Below are 27,574 nucleotides of genomic sequence, written 5' to 3' on the forward strand. Positions count from 1 at the left end.
TTCTACTACTAACACTTCATGCGTTACTCTCATCCTAGGCTTTCCGTAGGGTAATCACCATCCCACTCTTCGCCATCAGCTACATAAGAAGTCTCTGCTTTCTTTCCCTAACTAGCTTAAGAATACTATTACATATCACTCAGACTATATAATTCTTCGAATGAGAGATCCTACCCTACAACGGTTGGACTCAAACAAGAGATGCGAAATAGAGCTAGACCTAACCTTCTGAAATTATTTAGTCCTTGCAATATGTAACTTAACATATTCATTTACTAGTTAGTAAAAGATAGCTAGAACTCCTAAAAGCACAAAGCAAGCAACATTCGAGCTTTAAGTACACATAATCAAGCATATACTATACATGCTATCATACTAACTAATTTGTACTAGCATGAACTTCATTGAGCTAATACACATGTAACAGGCACATAAGGCATCCTTCCTAGATCCTTAGTCGTAATCTAGCATTTTGTTCTCATAAAGCCGATAATCATATCATAACATAAACTTGTATGAGTAATTTGGGAGTACTTACTTAAGCTCGGCTAATTGCATGCACCACACCCTTTTCTCTTTTTCAAATTTATTTTTTGCGTTTTCTAAAACTCTTTTCTTTTGTCAAAAATCCTTTTTATAAAATGGTTTTTCTTTTGAAAATTCTATACAAACTCCTTAGTTTGAGTTCAGACATGCCTGAAAGTGTTCCCGAATCTATGACATCCCCAAAATCTCGGCCAGAAAACACCGATTTCATTTATGTGTTTTTTTTTTCAAATAATTTCAGAGTAAATCCTTTTGATTTGAAAGTGTTGCGGAATTTGTTCCCAAAAACAAAACATGATAAAACCACGTTTACCAAATCATTTCATAAAAGAAATGTATTTTCATTATATAATCAAAACTCGGGGTGTCATGTTCCGATACAGACCATTAAGCATAAACAATAACATTACAAGTCATTCAACAAATATATACATATACAGACTTGTAAACAAAACAACTTGATAGTTCGTCCATCTTACGCCCTTGCGCCACTTCCTGTAATACAAATAAAACTGAGTGGGTCAGGCTTGGGAGCCTGGTGATCATATAAGGTTTTCAACCCACAATAAATAAATTATATTTAATTTCACCAACCAATCACTATCCCGATTACCCATTCCCGTTATCCTCACTTTACGTCCCTAAAACAACATCTATCTCAAGGGACTTAATCTAGGATTTTCATCGAGACGGACATTACTGCTAAGGGGTTTCCTCAAGAATAGATATCCTAAAGGCAACCATGAGGGGGATAGAGTACACCGGTGAACACATCGTTCACAACACCTACAGGTTATGAACCTGCTAGCGTTCCACGAGACTGTCTAGAAGGAGTATGTGGTCGTTATCCATACTCCGCTGAATAACTAGGTCGACAACAACAACAACATCGAGGCCTCTCATCTGTTTATTACACACCAACTATCTACCCATGTTCTACCCAACATATTAGTAGATAAAAATATATATTTTTTTATACATACTTTAAAACCTGTATAGCATTTTCATCCAATACACATTTCACATAACAGATGAGGCATACCCACATAACACGTATTTCATAGAAAACAATTCAGATCTATGAGATTGAAAAGAGTGAATATACATTCACGCACATAACAACAAAATTATACACGTAACACGTATTTCGTATAAAATACTTCATAATTATGCGTTTAGAAGAAAGTAACTACACACTCACTTGATCAGAAGATGATCAGACAGCACTACGGCTTGTAGAAGTAGAAATCCTCATCATATCTGAAAGATCTCTACAAAAATCGAACTTCTCGCGGGCAGAGCTTCGGCTCGGAAACCGCACTTCTCGGGATCCTCGGGGTCTCGGGACTTGCTTCGGGACTCGGGAATATTACCGGGGCTTTGGGGTGGCTTCGAGGAGAAATGAGCAATTATGCCCGGACCCCTCGCATCCTATTTATAGGAGGCTGGAACCTCCTCGTACGCGGGGCGTACAGGACTCCGAAATCGTCACTGCACGCGTCATACGAAGTGTCGACACTCTTCGCTGTACACGGGGCGTACTCCGGATGAGTCCGGTGACTCGTCTTCGGATAAGGCCGGATTTAATAATTAAATTTAATTATTAATTATTTAATAAACTTCAAAACTTCATATCTTCTTCATACGAACTCCGTTTTCGACGTTCTTTATATCCACGTGAAGGTGAGACTATGCTCTACAACTTTCGTTTAGACTCCATCAGCTAATTCTGAATTTATTTTTATTATTTATTTTTAATAGGCCGGGACAGAAAATTTCGTTATAAATTCATAACTTCTTCGTTTGACGTCCGTTCTCGCCTAACTTTTTATCGCTTTGATACTAACAACGAGATCTTCGATTCTCGTTTAGATCACTAAGGCTAAATATCGCTCTAATGTAAATTTCACTTTTTACGTTAATCATCGTTGTCGGTTCTGTCGCGAAACTTGGACAGGTCATAACTTCCTCGTTATAACTCGGATTTCGGCATTCTTTATATCTTCGGAAACCTTGTTTCAACTACTACAAAATTATCTAAACATATCGAGTTTATTTTACACTTAAATTTTGACGCTAATTTTTATTCTTAATTAATCAAACCACATAATTAAGCAATTAACCACAAAACACATAACACTCAAGTAATACACTTCTATTATTTCAAAACGGGTTACAAAGGTTAACCTAGACTATCACATTGCTAAAAATGGCAAGCCCGGAAACACAGGCGTTACAGAATCCCTCAAACCAAAGCTCTGATACCAACTTGAAACATCCCTAAAATACGGTCCAAAAATTTCGTTTTAAATTCATTAATAAAACCATGAGTAACATCATCAATTAAATATCATAACACATGTGTCTCAAAAACATCTCATCAACTGTCAAAATATAATAATGTCATCTCAAATATCAGAGTAAAATATCCCAAGCTATAAAAATGTAGTGTGTGTCATGCGATCATCCCAACCCCTTCCCTTTGCTAGCAGAAGTACCTAAAACCAAAACTGAAAACTGTAAGTACGAAGCTTAGTGAGCTCCCCCAAGCTACCTCATACCATACGCATAACATATAACATATAACATAACTTTGGGACTCCTACCAGCTACATCGGGATAAACCCGACATCGGGCTCACCCCGGCATCAGACCACGAATGGCATCAGGCTTACCCTGACATACACACGGCATAACATATATCATAAACACATAACATACATCAGGCTTTCCCTGGCATCGGACTGAAGCCCAGAACACATAAGACATAACATATAAACTGGCATACATCGGGCTTACCCCCGGCATTGCACCGAAGCCTGGAACACATAACACATAATATGCATGAATCACAAATACATTAAGCATACATAACTACTTCTCGGGACAACCCCGACACTGGACCGTAGGCCAGAACACATACTCTACATTGAGCTAACCCGGCACATACAAACATATATAAACGAGTTGGCGTTACCCATTCCTACCGAAGGAAGACTCATCTCTCAAACTGGATGTTGATCTCATGCATGAGGAATCTATGCTGGCTGCTCCCACGACTCCCTGGCTAACTCTATACAATAATACTTATTTAGAAAAATAAAATTCATTTAACGGTAAAATGACCATTTTACCCCTGGTCAAAGTCAACGCTCTGGTCAAAGTCAATATTCTGGGTTGACCAACTCGCCGAGTTCTATAACTCATAAATTCTGGAATCACGACCCAACTCGTCGAGTCGTCCTCAAACTCATGGAGTCCTAGAATCAACTCGTCGAGTACCTTTACAGACTCGTTGAGTTCCACCATAAACTAAAACAGGACAACAAGATCCGACTTGTCGAGTTCCCTTATGGACTCATTGAGTCCTCCTATCTGTTTGACCATCTTAACAGACCAAGCGCTTGTGCTATAGATCTAAACCCCATACTTCGATTGATCACCAGAAATGATCTTTTTAAGGGTAAAGTTTCTGACTTTACATATCGATAACCCTTTTGAGGGGTCCAACTAAAACCCTAATTCCTTTACGACATAGATCTTGTCCAAACATCCTTAGCATCTCAAACCAAAGCATGCAACTCGATATCTAGGGCCTAGATACCAGATTACGATGTAAAGTCTCGAGCTTGCTTCCATGTATGGCCCCTTTGGGGCTTAAAAGGCCATAACAACATCCTTAGGGTTTGCATGAGTCTTAACTAGCATAAAATTTTCACCTTTATGCCTTTACAACCCTTAATGACTCCAGATTTAAAAGTATAATCCACTTGGGACATCCATGTCTCATAAATCATATTACTTGGGCAAAAACCCCATAAAAGTGGCCACAAAGACATCTAATGAACTATAAGGCAAGTTGAGAGCTTGATTACCAAAAAGTGAAGAGGATGGAACGAAATCCTTGGATCTATAACCTTCTTATTGAACCTTTAAGCTTCTTCTTCTTCTTCTTCTAGGCTTCAAAACACACAAAACCACTCAAAAATGGCTCCCACACTCAAAGAACACTCTAGGGTTTCATGGATTAGGGTTTAGGACAAGGAGGTTGTAAATGAGTCCAAGGGGTGGAGATTAGGATGCTTAAATAAGGTGCAAAACCCCTAAATTAGGGTTTCACCCGGGCCGGGCTGCTTACTGAGTTGATAACTTAAACTCCACGTATAGACTGCCCTCTACTTGACGAGTTAGGGCCACCAACTCGTCGAGTCCTTCTCTCAAAATAAATACATAATTAAATTAAATGCGTTCCAGGGAACCAAGTGTTACAGTTAATGTGTTTGATTTCGAAGACTTAAGAATCAATACTCGACATTGGTTTATTAATAAGGAAATGTGATGATATTTAAGGGTTTTACAGTCGATGATAGAAGTAGTTGATATCAATGATTTAGAAGGCTTGGCGTTATCAATGTGACAAATTGTTGGGTTAATTTAATTTTGATGGTTTGATGTTAAATGGTCTGAGTCGATGGGTCCTCATTCGCATAAACGGTTGAAGTTGTAAAATTGAAATCGATACATGATTAAAAATTGAAGCCTTAAGTATTTGAGTATTGGCGAAGTGAAGTCTGTGGCTATGCAATTTCGATTTAGGTATGAAATTCATGTAAAACGAAGGCTTGATTGTTGATATACGAAGTGGGTGTTAACTAAAAGCGAAGCAAGGATTTCGTTAACGAGATGTTGATGTTTGATTGTTGTTTGGTTAACGAATAGTCGATGCGTTCGTTGACGAAGGAGAGTATAGCGAATTCATTATCTGTGAAACGAATTGGGAAGAACAAAACATACAAGTTTCAAATTTGGTCCCTGGTCTTTTCACAAAATGATGCAAAGGTCCAACTTCGACTTTAGAGTAAAAAATTGTGAAGAAGGCTAAAGGTTCTCATTTTATCTTGTAGTTTCGACATTTTTGCAGAAATTACCCACATTCAAAAGTGGACTAACAAAGCTGAGAAATTCAAGATTTTACAAGTTTACCCCCTTTAGTTAATATGAAGTTACACCTTATGCATAATTTCTCAATTGGGGGAGTGTTTCGCTTTTTATGCAGTTTTTGGCGCAATGGGTCCTTAAAAAATTCTAAAAGTGATAGTTTTTACCCAGATTTTGGAAAATTTTGCAACTCTTACCTAAAAGTCGAAAATTTTCCCAAATTTAGAAATTTTGGTGATTATTTTTCCATGCGAGTTTTTCGGTGTTTCATTTTTTCCGTACATCAAGGTGGAGTTATGTGAAGAATATGTCGAATTAGGTGTCTAAGCCCATAATTAGTTTGGTATGCACTTGAATTGATAGTAGCAATATCCTTTTGGGTTGCCTTCAAACCTGGCAATTGAATAGGATAATTGTTGGAGAGAGAAAAATGATTTATTAATTTATTATTTGGTTAATAAATTAAATTAAAATCAAGATAAATGATTTATTAATGTATTATGGATATAATATATTAATTAGAAATCAGATTGTTTAATTAATATTTAAGTAGAAATTAATTTGGAATTAATTTTAGGACTGAAGGAAGTAACTGAAACTACAGGAACCAAAGGTGAGAATGTTCAAAAATTGAGCATTGAAGCTTTTTAAAACCTCCTTTAGAGGTGGGGAACGAAATGTAGAGTGTCCTAGGGTTTCCTTTGGCTCTAAGGGTTCCTTGGAAGCCTTAGGAGGAAGTTAAGGAATTAGGGTTATCTAAGATACACCTACCTTATCCTAAACCTTCCTTATCACATATATAAACCCCTATAGGGTTGGATTTTGATATGTGTAAAATGCATTGGTTTTAATCCTACTTTTAAATTATAAATGTAGCACACAAAGGCAGTGAACCTGTTTAGTGGTATAGTTGGATAAGTAGAGTGTCGAACTCAAGGAACGGAATTAAACTAATAACTGATTTTAACTAAGCAAGTAATAAAAGTAAAGGTTTTTCTCTAGTTTTACAAGACTAGAAACTTTAACACACCACCTAACAAGCAATTCACTAACAACTAAAAACAAGTAAAAATTCACCAAATTTCATAAAGAGTTTCTGATTAGGTCCAACCAATTCACTCCTATGGTTATTTGTATAATAATATGATAAATTAATTGTTATTGTTACCAACTATAATGGTTAGATTTATGTTCACTAATACTAACCCTTAGACAATTAATCAATTCAAGCAGTGACCAATTGTTTAAACTAATTAATTCTCTAGTTCAATTATTTGGATTAAATAAGATTTCTAATTGGTTAATCAAGTGGGTGTTTCAATTAACCTCTTGCTTGTTGGTTTCTCAAACAAGCTCACGCATTAATTTACCCATTCTCTAGTTAATCCTAGTTTCATGCTCATTATTCCTAGACATATGATAAAGTGGTCACATAAACATATGAGGTTAACAACTAAGAGATGTTCATGCAGTTTAATTGTCTTCCAATTAACAGAAAATAGTTGTGGTTAATGCATAAGGTTCTTTAACAAACTTAATTTAATAAAATCACCAATAAACAATCAATGAAAGTAATAATTAAACCATAGGAGTAATTTGGTTCTTCCTAAACAGAAACAATATGAATTTAGCTCATGATTACAGTGGAAACAAGCTCAAACACGAATTTGACTAAGCTAAGCATGATTCAATCCTAAGATTAAGTGGAAAATATAATCTAATTCGCCTTGAGTCTTCAAAGGATCAAAGGTTAGGGTTCTTTAGGTCTCCAAAGGGTTCTTCAATCGCAGGTCTGTCTTCCAAGAAGCCAGAAAAGTTTCCAATTCGGATTAAGATCCAATATTTATAGTTATCACAAAACAGGGGCAACTCGGCGAGTTGGTCCCCAACTCGCTGAGTAGGCGTGTAAAATCCATGTTAGTCAAGGATTCTTGAATTTTCTTGGGGAACATTCTCATGAACTCGCCGAGTTGATTTGTGGACTCGTCGAGTAAGTGTGGGTGTTTTCCTTTTTCTTCATTCTTTGGTCTCTAATTGCTTCTCCTTATTCCTTTTTACTTCCAAGCATGTCTTTTGGACTGAAAACACAATTTAAGCATTATTAAGTACCTTTTGTCCATATTATGCACGTAATTAGCTAAAAATGAATAAAAATATATACTAAACATATGGCTAATTATGCAAATATAAAAATATCCCAGACTAGACCTTTGCTTGCCCCCAAGCAAAACTGAATTTTAACACATTAGAATCACATAGGACAACTCCAATCGAACCCATCCATTATGCCAAGACCGCAACACATGCATTTGTGTCTAAAATTTTCCTAATAACCCCCCATACTCTAAATACTCACAATCCTCATAAACATGCGCCCACTTTTTCTGAAAAATGCTCATTTTATGCATCCCTCTGAATCCATCCGCAGAAAACCTCTTAACATCAAGGTATTTTTGGTTGAGCAACCCAAGCATACATAATCTAGACAATTACAATCTATGATACCACATTGAAGCTCTTTGGAATTCTTCATTTCTTTGACATTTGATCTTTAATTTCTTTGAATTCATCACCTTGTTGTTTGATTTTTGGTACCTTCAACTTTTTGAATTTCTTTAGAACTTTTGATCTTTTAACTTCACACTTTAACTTTGATGCTCCAAAAATTCTTCATACTTTTTCTTGTAATTCTTTCTCTCTCTTTTAACATGTAACTCACTTTTTTCACTCAAAACCCTACATGCTTAAGCAGGGGCGCTCAACTTCAACCTTTATTGGTTAACGATAATAATTTTCCTGGATATATTTCTGCTACACGATGCTAAACATAGTGCATCATTCAAACTAAGCGAGGTCGTGTTTTTGTCCCATGATTTCACTAGAATAAGGAAGCCACAAATGCACTAGAACGTATATAGGCTCAACTAAACATTTGGGTTTTCATGCAATCATCAACACAATTCTAACATGGAATCCTAATTACTTTTTACCAAAATTTTCTAAATTAAATCCTAAGTAACAGTTTTGGTATGCAAGAATGCAAAAAAAAAAAAATAAATAAATAAAATAAAATAAAATAAAATAAAATAAAATAAAATAGACCTAAATTAGGATGTTAAGATTCTAAATTTACAAAGATGTAACCAACCCCCTACCCCACACTTAATTCATGCAATGTCCCCATTGCATGGCATGCATGAAAAATAAAAACATGAAATATAGAGAGAATTGGAACAAACTCCCATGGAGTAGCAGTTGCGAAGGTGATTTTCATCAATTAAGCTCCAACTTTGAATGACTTTAGACATGGGAACAGCTCATCCATGTCTTCGGTTTCATGTCGTGTGTGGTAGACTTGCAAATGACTCAAGTATGTAGGACAAAGCTACTAGAAACCTCCAGTAATGAATCTTCAGGAAAAAGATGGATAAGACTGCAATGAACGTGCCCAAAACAACTCTAGGATTCGAAAAATGTTGATCGACTCGGCGAGTAAGACGTGTACTCGGTGAGTATATCGTCAACTAGCAGTGATGTCGTGTAAATACCCATGTACTCGCCGAGTAGGCTAGATGCACTCGGTGAGTAGGCACTGAGCTGAAAAGAAAATGTCCTTTTCGTTTACTTCTTGACTGAGGTGCTAAATTGGGATAATTCAGTGACTCTTCTTCTAAAATGCACTCTATCACTCCCAATACTAATGAACTCAAACTTAATGGAAAAACTTTTCACTCTCATCTAAAGCATTCCTCACTTGAACCTTGACCCTTAAGACTTCTAAATGCATCCTAACCTTCCAACCTGAAAAAAATGCAACCATGAGTGAAAGAAACCAAATAAAAGTCCTAAAAACATAATTATTCAAGTTTAACAATAATCCAAAACGAAACACCATAAAAAAAACACAAAACAACCAATCTTCAATCTTCCTCATCCATGTTCGCTCCTGCAGCACCACTACCTCCTTCTTCATTGTTTCTACGCATCCGTTCATCCCAATTCATGATATAGGGATAATCGGGTCTGCGTCTTTGGGCGATGTTCATTTGTTGGAACAGATACTCAAATGATTGATTATTGTAATTGACACCTCACCCGATGTCATCCAAGTATCTTCGATATTCAACTTGGTTCCACCAGTCATTCTCATCCTCCACCGGAATAACCGGTGGGTCTTCTCGGGACCTCTCACTCCTTTTCCTCACCCGTCGTCCTGGCTCCTCAGGGATAACCGCCTCAACTTCATGCGGAATAGCATAAGAATCTCCAAATTATTCTATAATTCGTGCCCTCCGGTATAATGTAGTGTTGAAAGGAGGAGGAGAAATGACGGTTAGTGCCCTCGCCTCTTGCAAATCCAAGATCCCATAGGATCTCGCGAGCCTCGTTACGAAAACATTCCCCCATTGATTTTGGAGGTCACCTTTTCTTTGACAGCCCCATCCGCGAGATATTTGGCTAAGCAGTATGGAAGGTTGCAAAAGACATCGGGAGTAATGATGCTCCATAAGTAGAAAATATCAAGGGTCGGGACCTTGTCATCGTCCTTCCTCATATTAATTGTGCTAGCAATGTGGCGGTGTATAAGACGATGAATTGGTGAGCGGATGTGGCCTTCCTGTGTGGAAGATGGAATGTATACCCGGTTGGCAATGGTATTCCATCAGGTGAAAGCAACAACTTCTTCAGGGAGGTCTTTATGGCACTACTCCAAGAAGGTTTCAAAATCCTCATTCAACATGGCACTTTGATCGTAAATGCCAATCCTCCATGCAAGCTCCTCCATGTTGCATTGCCACAGCTCCCCACCAAGTGAAAAGGAAATAGCATTGGAATTATAATATTCACTACCACTCCGGAAGGAGATGGTAGCGAAAAATTCCCAACACAACTCCGCAAAGACTGGCTCTTGGATCTTGAATAATTGTAACCATCCGTCAAAAATAATGGTAGAATCCCCCACATCGCAAGCTTTTACCAAATAAGGCGTTAATTCTTCCTCCAACCCAATCTTTCCCAACCAATGACAATTTATTGCATTGGGGAGGTAGATCTCCTTCTGCTTTAGAGCTTCCAATCGATTTTTAGCACGGGCATGTGAGGATTTAGAAGTTAGTTGGCGAAAAGAAAGCTATGGGATGTCTCCTTGGCTCAACCCCCCCCCCCCCCCCCCCGGTGAAGTTTGCCCTCTTCTGGACATGGTTCCTGCAAAATAACATTAAGAAAGCACAAACAAACAACACCCAACAATTAAAATTAAACAAAACAGATATGTCAAGGCTCCTACTCATCGAGTTCATGAACTACTCGACGAGTAGGAAGAACATCGGGACCAGATTACAATCGCACCATATTAGGTCCATTAAAACATTTAATTTTCCAGAGGGTTTTGTTGTACTAATTCCATTAAACACTAATCCATGAGAAATTTTGACTAAAGCTTCCTAATTCATAGTAAAATCAAAACCCTAGAATTGGAGAAAACCCCAAACCCAAGTTTTGGGCAAAATAAGGACTAAGAATCGATAAAAGCTTCAACCTTTAACAAGTATTGGGAGTAAAAATCATACCTTTATGCGTGAAAGATGGAGATTCAACAAATTTGGAGAAATGGCTTGAGAGGAGTAAGTGCTAGGCGAGTATAAGGGTTATGGAGAAAATGAGTAAAAGACCCTTATTTACAGATTGTAAACAACCCGTGTAAAACATCTACTTGCCAAGTAGGAAAGTTCTACTCGCCGAGTAGATCTATGTTTTTGCGATTATCTGGGATTTTAAACATGTACTCGCCGAGTATGCGTGTAAACTCGGCGAGTAAAGCTTGCAGTTTGAAAAAAAAAAAAAAAAAAAAAAAAAAAAAACTCAATTTTTTTGATTTTTAAACCACCACCCCACACTCTAAGCATTGCTTGCCCTCAAGCAATCATTTTAAACATATTTTCAGAAGAAGAATGAAAATAAAACAGAACCTAAGAAATTAAAAAGAAAACAAAGTGAAAAGAAATGCAAACTCTAAACACGGGTTGCCTCCTGGATGCGCTTCTTTTTAAGGAGTCATTAGTTGGACTCCTTCCATGCTACGTTTCTGCCATTCCCTCCAGCAGCAGTCCTTCTTCTATGTCTTCATTTCTTGGTACTCCTTCTTCGTATCTTTTCACTTTATGTCCATTAACCTTGAAAGGGGTACCATCTTTTGATAGTAACTCTATAGCACCATGTGGAAACACCTTCTTCACTGGAAAAGGACCATCCCATCTTGACTTGAGTTTTCCCGGAAAAAGTTTTAGTCTTGAATTAAAAAGCAACACCCTTCGCCCTTCATGAAACTCTTTATCACCCTTGATCCTCTTGTCATGCCAACTTTTGGTTTTCTCTTTATAGATTAAAGAACTAGTATAAGCCTCATTTCTAAGTTCCTCAAGAGCATTCATTTGCATCAATCGGTTGTTCTTGAGCTCCGCTATGTTGAAGTTGCACATTTTTAAAGCCCAAAAAGCTTTATGCTCGATTTCCACCGGTAAATGACATTGCTTTCCATAGACTAGCCTATATGGTATAGTACCAATAGGTGTTTTGAAAGCTGTTCAGAAGGCCCAAAGTGCATCATCTAACTTGTCCAACCACTCTTTCTGATTGCTCCCCATCGATCTCTCCAAGATTCTATTCAAGGCTCTATTTGTCACTTCGGTTTGCCCACTAGTTTGTGGATGGTAAGATGTAGAGAATTTATGGATTACCCTATATTTCCTTAACACCTTTTTGAGTTGATCATTGGCAAAATGAGTGCCTTGGTCACTTATAAGAGCTTTTGGAACTCCAAATCTTGAAAATAATTCTTCAAAAATCGCACCACCACCCGAGCATCATTAGGTTGTAAAGCTTGTACCTCCGCCCACTTGGATACATAATCCACCGCCACCAATATATATTTGTTGCCTTTTGACATGGGAAATGGTCCCATGAAATCGATCCCCCATACATCAAATACTTTGCACACTTGAATACTTTGTTGTGGCATTTCATTTCGGGATGAAATGTTTCCCGCTCTTTGGCATGTATTACATTCTTTGACAAATTGAGCTGCATCTTTAAAAATTGTGGGCCAATAAAACCCAATGTCAAAGATCTTCTTAGCAGTGTAGTGTGCTCCATGATGTCCACTGGTGGGCCTGCTATGACAATGCTCCAAAATTTGTCGGCTTTCATTCCCGAACACACATCTTCGTATGATTCCATCCGTGCAACTTCGGAAAAGGTAAGGCTCATCCCAAAAGTAATATTTTATTTCTGCAAAGAATTTCTTCTTTTGTTAGGGGGTAAGATCTTTTGGGATGTACTTTCTAGCTAACTAATTAGCTATGTCCGCGAACCATGGATCTTCTCCCGTGGTCACCATAATGTACTCGTCTGGGAAGTCATCTCCAACTTTATCTTCTTGCAATTGAGAGTTTTCTAGCCTTGATAAATGGTCGGCTACTACATTCTCCATTCCCTTCTTATCGCGTATCTCGATATCAAACTCTTGAAGAAGTAGAACCCAACGTATCAATCTTGGCTTGGCATCCTGTTTGGCAAACAAATACTTGATAGCAGAGTGGTCAGTAAAAATAGTTGTTTTAGAAAAAACTAAATAAGGGCAGAATTTATCAAAGGCATACACCACAGCTATTAATTCTTTTTCAGTGGTGGTGTAATTCTCTTGGGCCAATAAATGGGTCGAAAGTGCTTATCAACCCTTTGACCAAGGACAGCTCCTAAAGCAAAGTCACTAGCATCACACATTATTTCAAATGGTAAATCCCAATTCGGGGCAATAATGATCGGGGCATTAGTCAATTTTTCTTTTAAAAATTCAAACGCCTCTAAACACTCTTTAGTAAAATTGAATGGTGCATCTTTTAAAAGCAATTGTGTTAGAGGTCTAGTTATTTTAGAAAAATCTTTTATAAAACGCTGGTAAAAACCCACGTGTCCTAGAAAACTTCTAATGCCCTTCACATTAGTTGGTGGGGGTAATTTGGCAATTGTGTCAATCCTTGCCCGATCCACATCAATTCCCGATTTGGAAACCTTGTGGCCTAAAACTATACCCGCCTTGACCATGAAGTGACATTTTTCCCAATTAAGAACTAAGTCGGTCTTTTCACACCTAGCAAGCATTAGATCAAGGTTAGTGAGACAATCATGGAAGGAAGATCCAAAAACAGAAAAATCATCCATAAACACTTCCATGAATTTTTCCACCATGTCGTGGAATATGGTTCTCATGCACCTTTGAATATCGCGGGTGCATTGCATAACCCAAAGGGCATGCGACGATAGGAAAAAGTTCCACTTGGGCAAGTGAAAGTGGTATTTTCTTGGTCCATTGGGTCTATGGGTATTTGGAAATAACCCGAAAAGCCATCAAAGAAACAATAATAACTATGGTCCGATAATCTTTCTAGCATTTGATCAATAAAAGGTAAGGGAAAATGGTCTTTACGAGTGGCATCATTTAGCTTTCGATAATCGATGCACACTCTCCAACCGGTTACCATTCGTGTCAGAATAAGCTCGTTCTTCTCGTTGGTTATGACCGTCATCCCTCCTTTCTTGGGCACCACTTGGACCGGACTCACCCACGGACTATCGGAAATATAATAAATGATCCGCGCATCTAAGAGCTTGACTACTTCCTTCTTGACCACTTCTTGCATGTTTGGGTTTAGTCTTCTTTGGTGCTGCACAACCGACTTCGCTCCTTCCTCCAGTTTAATCTTGTGAGAACAATAAGAGGGACTTATTCCCTTGATGTCGGTAATGTTCCATGCTATGGCCCGCTTTCGCTTCTTCAAGACTTGAACTAGTTCTTCTTTTTCAAATTCTGAGAGGTCAGAGGCTATTATAACTGGATTTTGATGACCATCTTCAAGGAAAGCATACTACAAGTGTGACAACCCGATATTTCGAGACAATGTAATGTAAAACCAATCAAATTTAGGTCAAAATATAACTTTCCTAAAATCTTATTTGGGTTAAATAAAGTAGTAGGAATCGTATCATGGTTTCCAAGCATATAAAGAACACTAAAATCCGAGTTATAACGAAGAAGTTATGACCAACCGAAGATTCTCGGCAAAAACCGGCAACACTGATAGACGTAAAACGCGAAGTTTCAATACAATAGTTTTTGGCCTTAGATATCTAAATGACATTTTTAGATATCATCAAACTGTAAACGTACATAAAAAGAACGTCCAAATCTGACTTCGTATGAGGAAGTTGTGATTTTTCTAAGTTACAGATATAACAGTAGACAGCTAAAAACTCGAATCAGAGATCGAGCGACTTTTGGCCGGAATGACCTAAACTAGAATCGAACGTCTCGTCAATAGTATTTCAGCGGTAAAAAGTCTGGCAAAAACCGACGACAGATAAAGAAGTTATGAATTTTAAAGAAATTCCTTAATCACATCATTTATTAAATAAATAACAAAAATAATTTCGGAATTTGCCAACGGAATCTAAACGAAAGTTGTAGATCATAGTCTCACCTTCGCGGGGATATATAAAGAACGTCGAAAACGGAGTTCGTATGAAGGAGATACAATTTTTGAAGTTTGATAATTAATTTATATATAATTTTTATTAAAATCTTGGTAATATCCGAAGAGGAGTCAGCACCTAGGGCCGAAGTACGCGCCGCGTACCCTAGTACGCCCCGCGTACTCGAGGCCATGGCCTCGGATCGTCCACGTCGCCCCTATGCGACCTACCCCCTCCCCGTCCCGTCCGAAGCGCTGCAGCCGAGGATGCGGTCAGCAGTGACGTCCCATACGCGTCGCGTACGGGAGTACGCCCCGCGTACGCATGTCTCTCAGCCCCTATAAAAAGGGTGTGAAGGTTTCCGAAAAACTTGCTCATTTCTTCACATTTCCCTTGCGTTTTGCCTCGTTTTCCGTGCCCGTTCAAACCCGAAGCCCTGGTCATTTTTACTCAAGTCCCGAGAGTCGATTTTACTCCCGAGATTCCCGAGAATCCCGAGAAAAATCCATTTGCCGAGATGAAACTCTACCCGGTTTTCGATCTCACTATCTTCAAACTTCCAAGTGAGTTCATACCCCTTAATTAATGTTTTAAACTACTTTTAAATGCTTTATGGGGGGGAATACAAGTAGAATCATGCTAAGATTATATCAATCGCATGCGATTAATAAGTAGAATTATGCTAGTTATTAAATCAATCACATGTGATTAATATACAGCATTCGAAAGATTTGGCTACTCATTAGCCGTCTTACCAAACAGTTTCCTTTAAATGACTTTTATAAACATTTTATATGTTTTAAACTATTTATTACACTGTACATCTTACTCGGTACATTACCTTTCAAACTTATTTACAACTATGTTTCTATCAAATGTTTCCTTATACTCAAAACTGTTTTATCATACTTATGCCTTCAAATTGTTTTATAGATCGACATCAAGTCGATCTTTTCTTAAAATAATATTTATGTTTCAAATGTCTTACAAAATTCATTGATGCTTCTATATTATAAATTGCATGCCTCTATATGTATAGTTATATAAGAAATGTTTAAAAGACTTAGCAAGGCTATCCACCCTATTTCCTTTTCGCGCCTTGAGATGTGGTCTGGTGGGATTTTAGGTATTCGTCCGAAAGTCGTTTAAATATTAGTTATATATCATGTGTACATATATAGTCATAAAAGGTCTTTCCAATTCATCCCATGCCCTTAGTTAGTAAGGGTATACATTCATAACCATACGTACCAGTTAGACTGCTAGTAAACTACCATATGGGTAGTTTAGGAAAATACTAGAACCGCTACTAGAACGCGATATCATACAATGAGTCAGTTCATTCATGAGTCAATACTTTTTAGAACATTACATATACAACTATACTAGAATGAGAAACATTTTCATTACATATACAAGAATACGATAACAATTGTGATCCACTGTATCGGAGCATACCTTAAATGTCATGGCCCGAGTTGTAGCCAGAATTCTCTTGGAGGGAGAGCGTTGAGTTTGCATATAGATCTATACTAGATTGACTATCCCACACCTCGCTGCTAGCTACAGTGGGACCGACAGGTCTGCGGGTGCCAAACGTCATAACTTGTTTTTCGACTATACATTGTCGTTGTTACCAGTCGATAGTATGGTGCAATTTATCACATGATACCTTAATATAAATTCGGTTTAAGGTAGTTAGTACAGCAGTAGTTCCTATAAAACAAAACTACAGTACTACAATGATTTACCCATTACATTTTTAGTGATAACCTCACTTAAACTTTAATGTACAAACTATATTTTGTTAAAAGATAGTTACACTTGGGTAAATTACACACTTTCACGACAAACGAGTATGCAAAACAGTTAAGCCTTGGTAGAAGGCTACTTTAATAGAAAATATAGGTTTTTCTGAGAGATTCAAACTTCTACAAACACTTACAAACCTTTACATACCTTTTACAAGTTTATGCTTGATACATGTTCAAACATTTTTGGATGACAAATACCGACACTAAAATATTTATGAACTCACCAGCTTAATGCTGATAAACTCTTTCAAAATAACTTGTATTCTCAGGTCATCAGTAGACAGGTACCGAGGCCAGCTTTTTAGAAGATGGAGCGTATCCAAGACTCATCTTATTAATTTGATTTACGTTATTTTTGGTGTCTATAATGTACAGAACACGCTTGTATTAAAATTATATATTTAATGCTATGGATGATGTTGTTTGATTATTTACATGTACTGTGTTGTGATACGTTACATGACATCCTCCGCCCCAGAACGTTTCCGCCGTTCTTGGTTTTGGGGTGTGACAGATTGGTATCAGAGCATTGTTTATAGTGAATTGAGTATATCAACCCATAAAAGATATACTAACTATAAATACAATGGGATTAAAAACACTCTGATTTAGAGTTTATACTTTAAATAATAAAATATTTAAGTAAGTATACGTGCCTGCATTCATACTAAAATCAGTGTCACTAGGACAGTACAAAAGAATTACGATTATTGGGCAACACAAGTGAGCTTAGAGACATATGGTCAAAATTGGGAAGATATAGCCTGATCACCTATATTATCCGAGGGTTGACTAGCATGTGCCTAAGTTTAATTGTGTGGTTGCAACAATGCTAAAATCTTACCAACCCTACCATAATGAGAACAATGGAACATAACATTAAAATTTTAAAATACTATAGGAGTATTTGGTGTTACTATAAGTACTTTATACTTGAGAACTAAAACGGGATCTTCATTATTAAGTTGATAATTGCTAAGTGGATACACTGAGGCTATATGTAATTAGGATGTTATAGACTTAGAATCTGTGATAATGTTGCCTTGCCCTTATTCTGTGGGAATTTGGAATTAAGGTCACTTATTCGAAGGTCTATCCTGTTTAGATTACACATAGCTGGTATGCACTTCACAAATAGCGATGTAACTAATGAAGGTTTTCTAAATAATTATCTAGATAGTTCGTCAAATAATATTCCTCTTACCCTAAATTCTCGCTTAGAAATTATAGCTGGTTGGCTTAAAGAAGAACCAGTGAATGATTATCCTATCCCCTTGAATGATCACCATGATGAAGACTTTTAGTACGATGCTAACTCCGAACCAGAAGTTGAGAACCTACCCCGAGCAACTCCCGTTCCAACTCTTAAACCTCGTCCGTTTTTTTTCATGACCCGACCCTGAGTGAGTGGAATGCTTGGAAATATGGAGCCAAGGACAAGATCAGTCTATGCTATTTGATGGCGACCGAAGCTTTTACGACTTGAGCAATGAGGGCTTAGCAGATATAATCTTGCCAATATTGGTCCGTAGAGAGACCAGAGATGAGATTCAAGGCAGGACAGCCCTACATCAGAGTTCAGAAATAGTCGCCTATGCTAGAATGCATACCCTCCACACCATTCATCTAGAATATGCTCACGAGAGATCAGAGAGAAACCATGAAACCCTACTGCAAGCACTGACTGAATCACGAGCCGAAATCATAGGGCTCCAAGTACGCCAGACGGTGTGCGAAAGACACCTACGTGACGTGGAACGTCAATTGGCTGAACTAAGCGTTCACCAGAGAGAGGACCGTCGCCAGTAGTAGACGCTTTACTTTATTTCCTTATAAAGAGGAATCGTATTTTTCTGTCTATGCCTGATGTGGCATTTTCTATGAAATTATCTTGTACCGTAAGTACTTTAGTTAGGTCTTTATGCTGTCAGGAACTATCTCTTGTGGATATGATGTAAGACCTTTACACGGTCATGTTCTTGAACCTTTATGTCGTAAATATCCAAGATATTGACAACCGACTAACTTTTGTGTCATTCTTCATCCAAGTACTCTTATCATACTTTCATTGGAGTCTATATGAAACATGCTTTAGTCAAGTCCTTGGACTATAGCGATTTATCTCCGGAGACACTTCCAAGTCTCTTTCCATGGTTGGATCTTGTTATTCACCAACCCATGATACCTGAGCTCGAACGGAAAACGTATTACGACCATTCTACGAACATACTCCCATTCCGTACTAGGGCTGCATCATAGGGATGTAGGTCAAACCTTCGCGAACATACTTTCATTCTTTACTAAGACTGCATCATAGGGATGTAGGTCAAACCTTCGCGAACATACTTTCATTCTTTACTAAGACTGCATCATAGGGATGTAGGTCAAACTTTCAAGATCATACTCTTACTCTTTTCAAGAACAATCTAAGTACATCAGGGTCAACCAGAATCGCTCACAAAATCTTTACTTTTCTTGTTACAGAATCATTTCGTCATCCAGACTTTTCCTATGGACGCCGCTACCTTTCAAACAACAGTTACAGCTGCTGTGGTGGCTGCTGTAACCGCGGTCCTTGCACACCGTAGCACTAACAGCACAACCAATCGTGGTATCCATCCAGGAAGTCGTCAAACAGTAACAGTCACAGGCTCGCAAAGCCGAAAACCAGAAACCAAGAAACGAAGGCGTTAAGCCTAGAAGGAACGCAAGAGATCCCAAAAGCTGGCTATACAACCGCAGCAAGTGGAAACCCCTGCCATCCCAGTACCGAGCACGCCATACGAGGGAAAACTCCCGAAGTGTGATAAGTGTAGTTTCCATCATCATTAGGCTTGCCATGAAATGCGGTGTTGCAATTTCCTAAACATAGGGCACCATGCTCGTAACTGTGGAGCACCGGCGCCACCCATCACTCAAGTCCCTTTCATCGGGACTAAACCTGCACACAAGATTTGTTATAGCACTGAACGATTTAAGAAGCGGTTTTCAAAATGGAGTAACGAGGAAGGTACTCGTGTCCACATAACATTGGCTAAACACCGCAATCCCGTCTCCAAGGCTAGTACTAGCCAGTCATGCCACCAATGCGGTGAGGTAGGGCACTTCAAGAAAGATTGCCCGATAACAAAGAACTCTGGCGGAGATGGGAAAATTCTCAGGATCACAGTTGCAGGAGAGCCTACTCCGGAACCACGTTAAATGTAATTTGGGCGTTTCGTTGTAACAGAATTATAAACTATCTAGAACTAGTGCAACTAGAGTCTTCCCTTTTGCGAGATCCTGTCTGTATAGGAATTCTCGTGCTGCGTATACTTGTCTTTTGTAGTATATCTTATTCGCAGCAATAGTCTTGTGGTAAGTCTCAAGTACTGTAACTCTGTTCATGGTTGCACAGTTGTGTTTTGTCTGTAATCGTCTATGTTTAATTCCAATGTCTTTAAAGTTTCTGTATGATTCCGACATTATCATACAATCAGATTCAATTTAATCGACGCCAAAACAGCTTCATACGTACATCTCTTTCTTCTAGATCATTTTTCCAGCGAAGCCGTCATATCAGAACACCGTAGTACTCATGCCAGGAGTACCACTTAGTTATTTTCTTTCCGAAGAAATCCCCGAAGTACCACTCGTGCAGTACGTCAAGTTCAATCCAAGGATTTATACAATTGATCTATCACTGAGAAATGTATGTATAAGAGTGATATATAATCAAGGTTCTACAGGTTTAGAATTGATGATTCCACTTTAACTTGTTTTTCCGGATGGGATGTGAGGGTATGGAAGAATCAGTTATTCAACTACCTTTTCAATCTTAATTATATACGCCTCGTATACACGAGATTGTGATCGTGAAGCCCTATATAAATTCTAAAATGGACTTCAGGACGGAGAACTACCTAAGTATACGAGTAATCACATCGTCATGTGAACAAACTTAGAACCCGGTACAACTCCCGACAACAGGTCGCCCTATAGTTTAAACACCCTCGGAGATGCCAGAACAGTACAAACCACTTGACGAACTACACAGAAAGAGAATTAGTAGACTAGGCTTCTCACCCTAGAGGACCCCGGTCATATTCTCGCGGAGATCAACGGATTGCAACGTATGTGCCTCGGATATCGAGGACTCCGTCAAGATTTTCATAGAAATCGTTATCTCTGCCTCGCATAGACAAAATGGTTGAGCAAACGCAAGAAAAGAAACTACTTCCAGGAATGGATCTGGAATCCGAATATCACCAGTTCGAGTGTTAGGGGAGGATGTCCGGAAGACTATCTCCTGAACTCGATGCGGGCACTTCGAGTTCGTAGTGATACCTTTCGGATAGGACCAATACGCCCATAGTTTTCATGAGCTAAATAAATAGAGTTACGTCTTTCTTACTGGGATCAGTCATCATTTCTCCATGTAATGACTTACTTATCTACCCTCGTAGTAAGAAGAAAGCCCATGGTAACATTCCTACAGAGGATCTTTTAGCAAATTTCTCTAGGCACGAGTTTTGAAATTGAAGAGTCAAATTTCTAGGACACACTGTTAGTAATGTGAGAAATTATGAGTACTCTTTCAATTCGTCAAAACCATTGAGCATTTATCGACACCGGAGACGCCGACAGTTTTTCGCCAGATTCTAGGTCTTACCGACCGAACGCCTTAGTTCATTCAGAACTCCTCGCAAGCTATAGAAACTCGTACGACTTTGACCCAGCAAGGGGTGGCCTTTGACTGGGAAGTTACGCAAGAAAAGGAACCTTTGAGATTCCAAGTGAGTGACCAAGTTCTTTAGGATAACTCACTCTGGGAATGGCTTAATACGCTTCGTAAAGCGTGGAAGGCTAAATCCAAGTTAGACAGGACCTCCGGGATTCTTATCAGAATCGGTCATGTGCCTCACACAAAATAGAATTACTCTGCGAACTCAGTATCGTACTTTCTACTCTTCGCATATCGATCGTGAAACCATACCTTTCCGTTACGACTCTTGCAAGTCCACTCGTCGAGATCCTCGCCTTCGTATTAGAACCATAGTGACCCTCGACCGAGAGGTCAAGCGGACGAAGAAACGCCATCGCCAGTTAGTGAAGGTTCGTTGGAACGCCAATCGAGAACCCTTTATCACTTAGATGCGCTAGAACCAATCGATTAGGGAGTTTCCTCCTCACGACTCGATCATTCGTGCATGCTTCCTTGCTTAAATTCTAATTTCGGGACGAAATTCCTTCTAACGGGGGGATGATGTGACAACCCGATATTTCGAGACAATGTAATGTAAAACCAATCAAATTTAGGTCAAAATATAACTTTCCTAAAATCTTATTTGGGTTAAATAATGTTGTAAGAATCGTATCAAGGTTTCCAATCATATAAAGAACACTAAAATCCGAGTTATAACGAAGAAGTTATGACCAACCGAAGATTCTTGGCAAAAACCGGCAACACTGATAGACGTAAAACGCGAAGTTTCAATACAATAGTTTTTGGCCATAGATATCTAAATGACATTTTTAGATATCATCAAACCGTAAACGTACATAAAAAGAACGTCCAAATCTGATTTCGTATGAGGAAGTTGTGATTTTTCTAAGTTACAGATATAACAGTAGACAGCTAAAAACTCGAATTGGAGATCGAGCGACTTTTGGCCAGAATGACCTAAACGAGAATCGAAGGTCTCGTCAATAGTATTTCAGCGGTAAAAAGTATGGCAAAAACCGACGACAGATAAAGAAGTTATGAATTTTTAAAGAAATTCCTTAATCACATCATTTATTAAATAAATAACAAAAATAATTTCGGAATTTGCCAACGGAATCTAAACGAAAGTTGTAGATCATAGTCTCACCTTCGCGTGGATATAAAGAACGTCGAAAACGGAGTTCGTATGAAGGAGATATGAATTTTTGAAGTTTGATAATTAATTTATATATAATTTTTATTAAAATCTTGGTAATATCCGAAGAGGAGTCAGCACCTAGGGCCGAAGTACGCGCCGCATACCCTAGTACGCCCCGCGTACTCAAGGCCATGGCCTCGGATCGTCCACGTCGCCCCTATGCGAGCTACCCCCTCCCCGTCCCGTCCGAAGCGCTGCAGCCGAGGATGCGGTCAACAGTGACGTCCCGTACGCGCCGCGTACAGGAGTACGCCCCGCGTACGCATGTCTCTCAGCCCCTATAAAAAGGGTGCGAAGGTTTCCGAAAAACTTGCTCATTTCTTCACATTTCCCTTGCATTTTTCCTCGTTTTCCGTGCCCGTTCAAACCCGAAGCCCTGGTCATTTTTACTCAAGTCCCGAGAGTCGATTTTACACCTGAGATTCCCAAGAATCCCGAGAAAAATCCGTTTCCCGAGACGAAACTCTGCCCGGTTTTCGATCTCGCTATCTTCAAACTTCCAAGTGAGTTCATACCCCTTAATTAATGTTTTTAACTACTTTTAAATGCTTTATGGGGGGGAATACAAGTAGAATCATGCTAGGATTAAATCAATCGCATGCGATTAATAAGTAGAATTACGCTAGTTATTACATCAATCACATGTGATTAATATACAGCATTCGAAAGATTTGGCTACTCCTTAGCCGTCTTACCAAACAGTTTGCTTCAAATGACTTTTATAAACATTTTATATGTTTTAAACTATTTATTACACTGTACATCTTACTCGGTACATTACCTTTCAAACTTATTTACAACTATGTTTCTATCAAATGTTTCCTTATACTCAAAACTGTTTTATCATACTTATGCCTTCAAATTGTTTTATAGATCGACATCAAGTCGATCTTTTCTTAAAATAATATTTATGTTTCAAATGTCTTACAAAATTCATTGATGCTTTTATATTATAAATTGCATGCCTCTATATGTATAGTTATATAAGAAATGTTTAAAAGACTTAGGAAGACTATCCACCCTATTTCCTTTTCGCGCCTTGAGATGTGGTCTGGTGGGATTTTGGGTATTCGTCCGAAAGTCGTTTAAATATTAGTTATATATCATGTGTACATATATAGTCATAAAAGGTCTTTCCAGTTCATCCCATGCCCTTAGTTAGTAAAGGTATACATCTATGACCATACGTACCAGTTAGACTGCTAGTAAACTACCATATGGGTAGTTTAGGAAGATACTAGAACCGCTACTAGAACGCGATATCATACAATGAGTCAGTTCATTCATGAGTCAATACTTTCTAGAACATTACATATACAACTATACTAGAACGAGAAACATTTTCATTACATATACAAGAATACGATAACAATTGTGATCCACTGTATCGGAGCATGCCTTAAATGTCATGGCCCGAGTTGTAGCCAGAATTCTCTTGGAGGGAGAGCGTTGAGTTTGCGTATAGATCTATACTGGATTGACTATCCTACACCTCGCTGCTAACTACAGTGGGACCGACAGGTCTGCGGGTGCCAAACGTCATAACTTGTTTTTCGACTATACGTTGTCGTTGTTACCAGTCGATAGTATGGTGCAATTTATCACATGATACCTTAATATAAATCCGGTTTAAGGTAGTTAGTACAGCAGTAGTTCCTATAAAACAAAACTACAGTACTACAATGATTTACCCATTACATTTTTAGTGATAACCTCACTTAAACTTTAATGTACAAACTATATTTTGTTAAAAGATAGTTACACTTGGGTAAATTACACACTTTTATGACAAACGAGTATGCAAAACAGTTAAGCCTTGGTAGAAGGCTACTTTAATAGAAAATATAGGTTTTTCTGAGAGATTCAAACTTCTACAAACACTTACAAACATTTACATACCTTTTACAAATTTATGCTTGATACATGCTCAAACATTTTTGGATGACAAATACCGACACTAAAATACTTATGAACTCACCAGCTTAATGCTGATAAACTCTTTCAAAATAACTTGTATTCTCAGGTCATCAGTAGACAGGTACCGAGGCCAGCTTTAGAGAAGATGGAGCGTATCCAAGACTCATCTTATTATTTTGATTTACGTTATTTTTGGTGTCTATAATGTACAGAACACGCTTGTATTAAAATTATATATTTAATGCAATGGATGATGTTGTTTGCTTATTTACATGTACTGTGTTGTGATACGTTACATGACGTCCTCCGCCCCAGAATGTTTCCGCCGTTATCGGTTTTGGGGTGTGACACCAAGTGATCTGGTAATGTTTTGAGCTCTGTTTTTACATTCTGCATGTTGTACTCATCGAGTGTGGGTAAGGGACTCGGCGAGTCTGCTAGAGAATTTGCAAATTCAATTGTTTCTTCACATGGACTCGGCGAGTTGCTTTATCAGAGTGCTTCACTAATTCTTCATACTCAGCTTCTTCCAGCAGCCTCTCGATCTCCAATAAGTCTTTTTCAGCATCAAATTCTTCATCAAAGATGGTGGACTTGTTGGAATCTTCATTATCGCATTCCTCCATCAATTCATCAAACATGTCAATCGAGAACGCCATGTCATCACTATTCCTCGCATGCTTCAAAGCTTGATCAACCCCAAAAGTGACTGAATCATCTCCTAACCGTAAAGTAAGCTTCGAGTCTCTCATGTCCACTACAGCACTTGCCATGTTGAGGAGAGGTCTTCCAAGGATGATCGCGACTTGAGGATCCGCTTCCATGTCTAGAATTATAAAATCTGCAGGAAACACAAACTTGTACACCTTGACCAATAAGTCTTCACATATTCCTCTTGGAAATGTGACTATCTTGTTTGCTAAGTGAATTGCCATACGAATTGGCCTTGGTTCCGGGAGATCCAATTTCTTGAAGAATGAATAAGGTATGAGGTTCACACTTGCTCCCGAATCAACCAAAGCATGAATGGTAGCCAAGTTACCAAATTGGCAAGGCAAAGTCAAGCTTCCCCGGTCACCTGTCTTCTTTGGTAATTTGTTTAACATGGAAGCTGAGCAATTTTCATTAAGAACTACTTCTTTCACCTCCTCTATCTTCCTTCTATTGGTTAGAAGCTCCTTAAGGAATTTTGCATATTTTGGCATTTGCGCGACTGCTTCGATGAAGGGTATGTTGATTTGAAGAGATTTAATATAGTCAAGAAACTTCTGGTACTCCTCTTCCTGCTTTTCTTTCTTAGCTCGGGATGGATATGGCATTGGAGGCTGAAAGGGCTTTTCAGGAATTTGATCTTTCGAGTTTGGAAGTGGACTCGTCGAGTCCATATTCTGGACTCGGCGAGTAGAGTCTATTCCATGCATAATTTTATTTTGGTCTTCTTTTTCTGCATCCCTCTTTTGCAATTCTTTGGGTGCTTCAGTCTGAATGGGGGCCAGAGGAGTAATTATCTTCCCACTTCTTGTTGTGACTATGTTTATGTGCACGCCTCGTGGGTTGTTTTTGGTTTTACTAGGAAGTTCGCCCGGTGATCTTTGATTGATTTGTTGAGCAAGTTGCCCAAGCTGCGTTTCAATGTTATGGATAGATGCTTGTTAGTTTCTAAGCATGGTTCTTGCTTCTTGGATTGCAACATCATGATCATTATGTCTATTTTCTGAAGCAGCTACAAATTTCGTAAGCATCTCTTCCAAACTTGGTTTTCTTTCTTGTGTCGGATCCTCCTTTTGGTAAAAACCTCTTTCTTTTTGCTTGTACTTCTCCTCCTTAGCCTTCTTGTACTCATCATAAGCGAGCCACTCTTTCTTTAGTTTACGCCAATCTTCATCATATCGATCCCCACTTGAGTAACATACTTGCACCTTCTTATTGCCATTTTCATCCAGGTCGTAGTCTCTAGTAAGATCATTATGTCTATTTTCTGAAGCAGCTACAAATTTCGTAAGCATCTCTTCCAAACTTGGTTTTCTTTCTTGTGTCGGATCCTCCTTTTGGTAAAAACCTCTTTCTTTTTGCTTGTACTTCTCCTCCTTAGCCTTCTTGTACTCGTCATAAGCGAGCCACTCTTTCTTTGGTTTACGCCAATCTTCATCATATCGGTCCCCACTTGAGTAACATACTTGCACCTTCTTATTGCCATTTTCATCCAGGTCGTAGTCTCTAGTAAGATTAGGCCCATTACAGTTCTCACAACCTACCCGAATAGCATGTATCATTTGATCCATTTTTTCCATCCTCCTATCCATGGTTTTTAGCATAGCCATGACTGCTGACAAGTCTTCTGAAGCTGCATAGGCAGCCCCCCTAGTGACATCATTTCTTGGATTATGGTATTCTTTAGAATGCTTAGAGAATTCTTCAGTTAGTTGCTTAATCACTGGAGGTGGCTTCTTCGTGAGTGGACCTTGAGAGTCAAGTAAAAGCCTTGTTGTAACATTTACTCCATCATAGAAGATGGAGACTTCTTGTTGACTATTGAGGTCATGATGTGGGCAATTCCTTAGCAGGCTCTTATACCTCTCCCACGCTTCATATAGTGACTCTCCAGCTTGTTGTTCAAAGTTAGCTATGGCTTTCTTTAGCTTGGATATATTGGATGGCTGGTAGAATTGATCAATGAACTCTTCTTTCATTTGGGCCCATGTAATGATAGATCCTAGGGGGCAATGACTTGAGCCAATCCTTTGCAGCACCCTTCAAAGTAACCGGAAGCATGCGGAGTAGCTGAGTTTCCCAAGGCACATTTGGAACATTAAAGTAACCAGCCACATCATTAACTTCATCTAAATGTTTGTAAGCATCTTCGTGGTCTTTGTCGATGAAAGGGATCTCCTTAAGTTGAGCAAGGATGTGACCCTTAAGCTCAAAAGT

At 38.5% G+C, this 27,574-nt stretch overlaps 1 protein-coding gene and 1 non-coding gene across 2 annotated transcripts; one reads left to right on the plus strand and one right to left on the minus strand.

Annotated features, from left to right (window-relative positions):
* Positions 1–11,561: 11,561 nt before the first annotated feature.
* LOC145006991 (uncharacterized) lies at positions 11,562–11,963 on the minus strand. Its single transcript, XM_078966001.1, has one exon. The coding sequence runs from the start codon at positions 11,961–11,963 to the stop codon at positions 11,562–11,564; it is 402 nt and encodes a 133-aa protein (XP_078822127.1).
* A 15,218-nt stretch (positions 11,964–27,181) lies between these two features.
* LOC145007751 (small nucleolar RNA R71) lies at positions 27,182–27,288 on the plus strand. Its single transcript, XR_013663119.1, has one exon. It is a non-coding gene; the product is annotated as a small nucleolar RNA R71 (small nucleolar RNA).
* Positions 27,289–27,574: the final 286 nt, after the last annotated feature.

The sequence above is a fragment of the Lactuca saligna genome, chromosome 7, assembly GCF_052625555.1.
Source record: "Lactuca saligna cultivar CGN05327 chromosome 7, ASM5262555v1, whole genome shotgun sequence".
NCBI classification, from domain to species: domain Eukaryota; kingdom Viridiplantae; phylum Streptophyta; class Magnoliopsida; order Asterales; family Asteraceae; genus Lactuca; species Lactuca saligna.

Coding starts and splice junctions, on each gene's coding strand:
- LOC145006991 (XM_078966001.1), bottom strand. CDS start 11,963: ATGTGCAACTTCAACATAGCGGAGCTCAAGAACAACCGATTGATGCAA.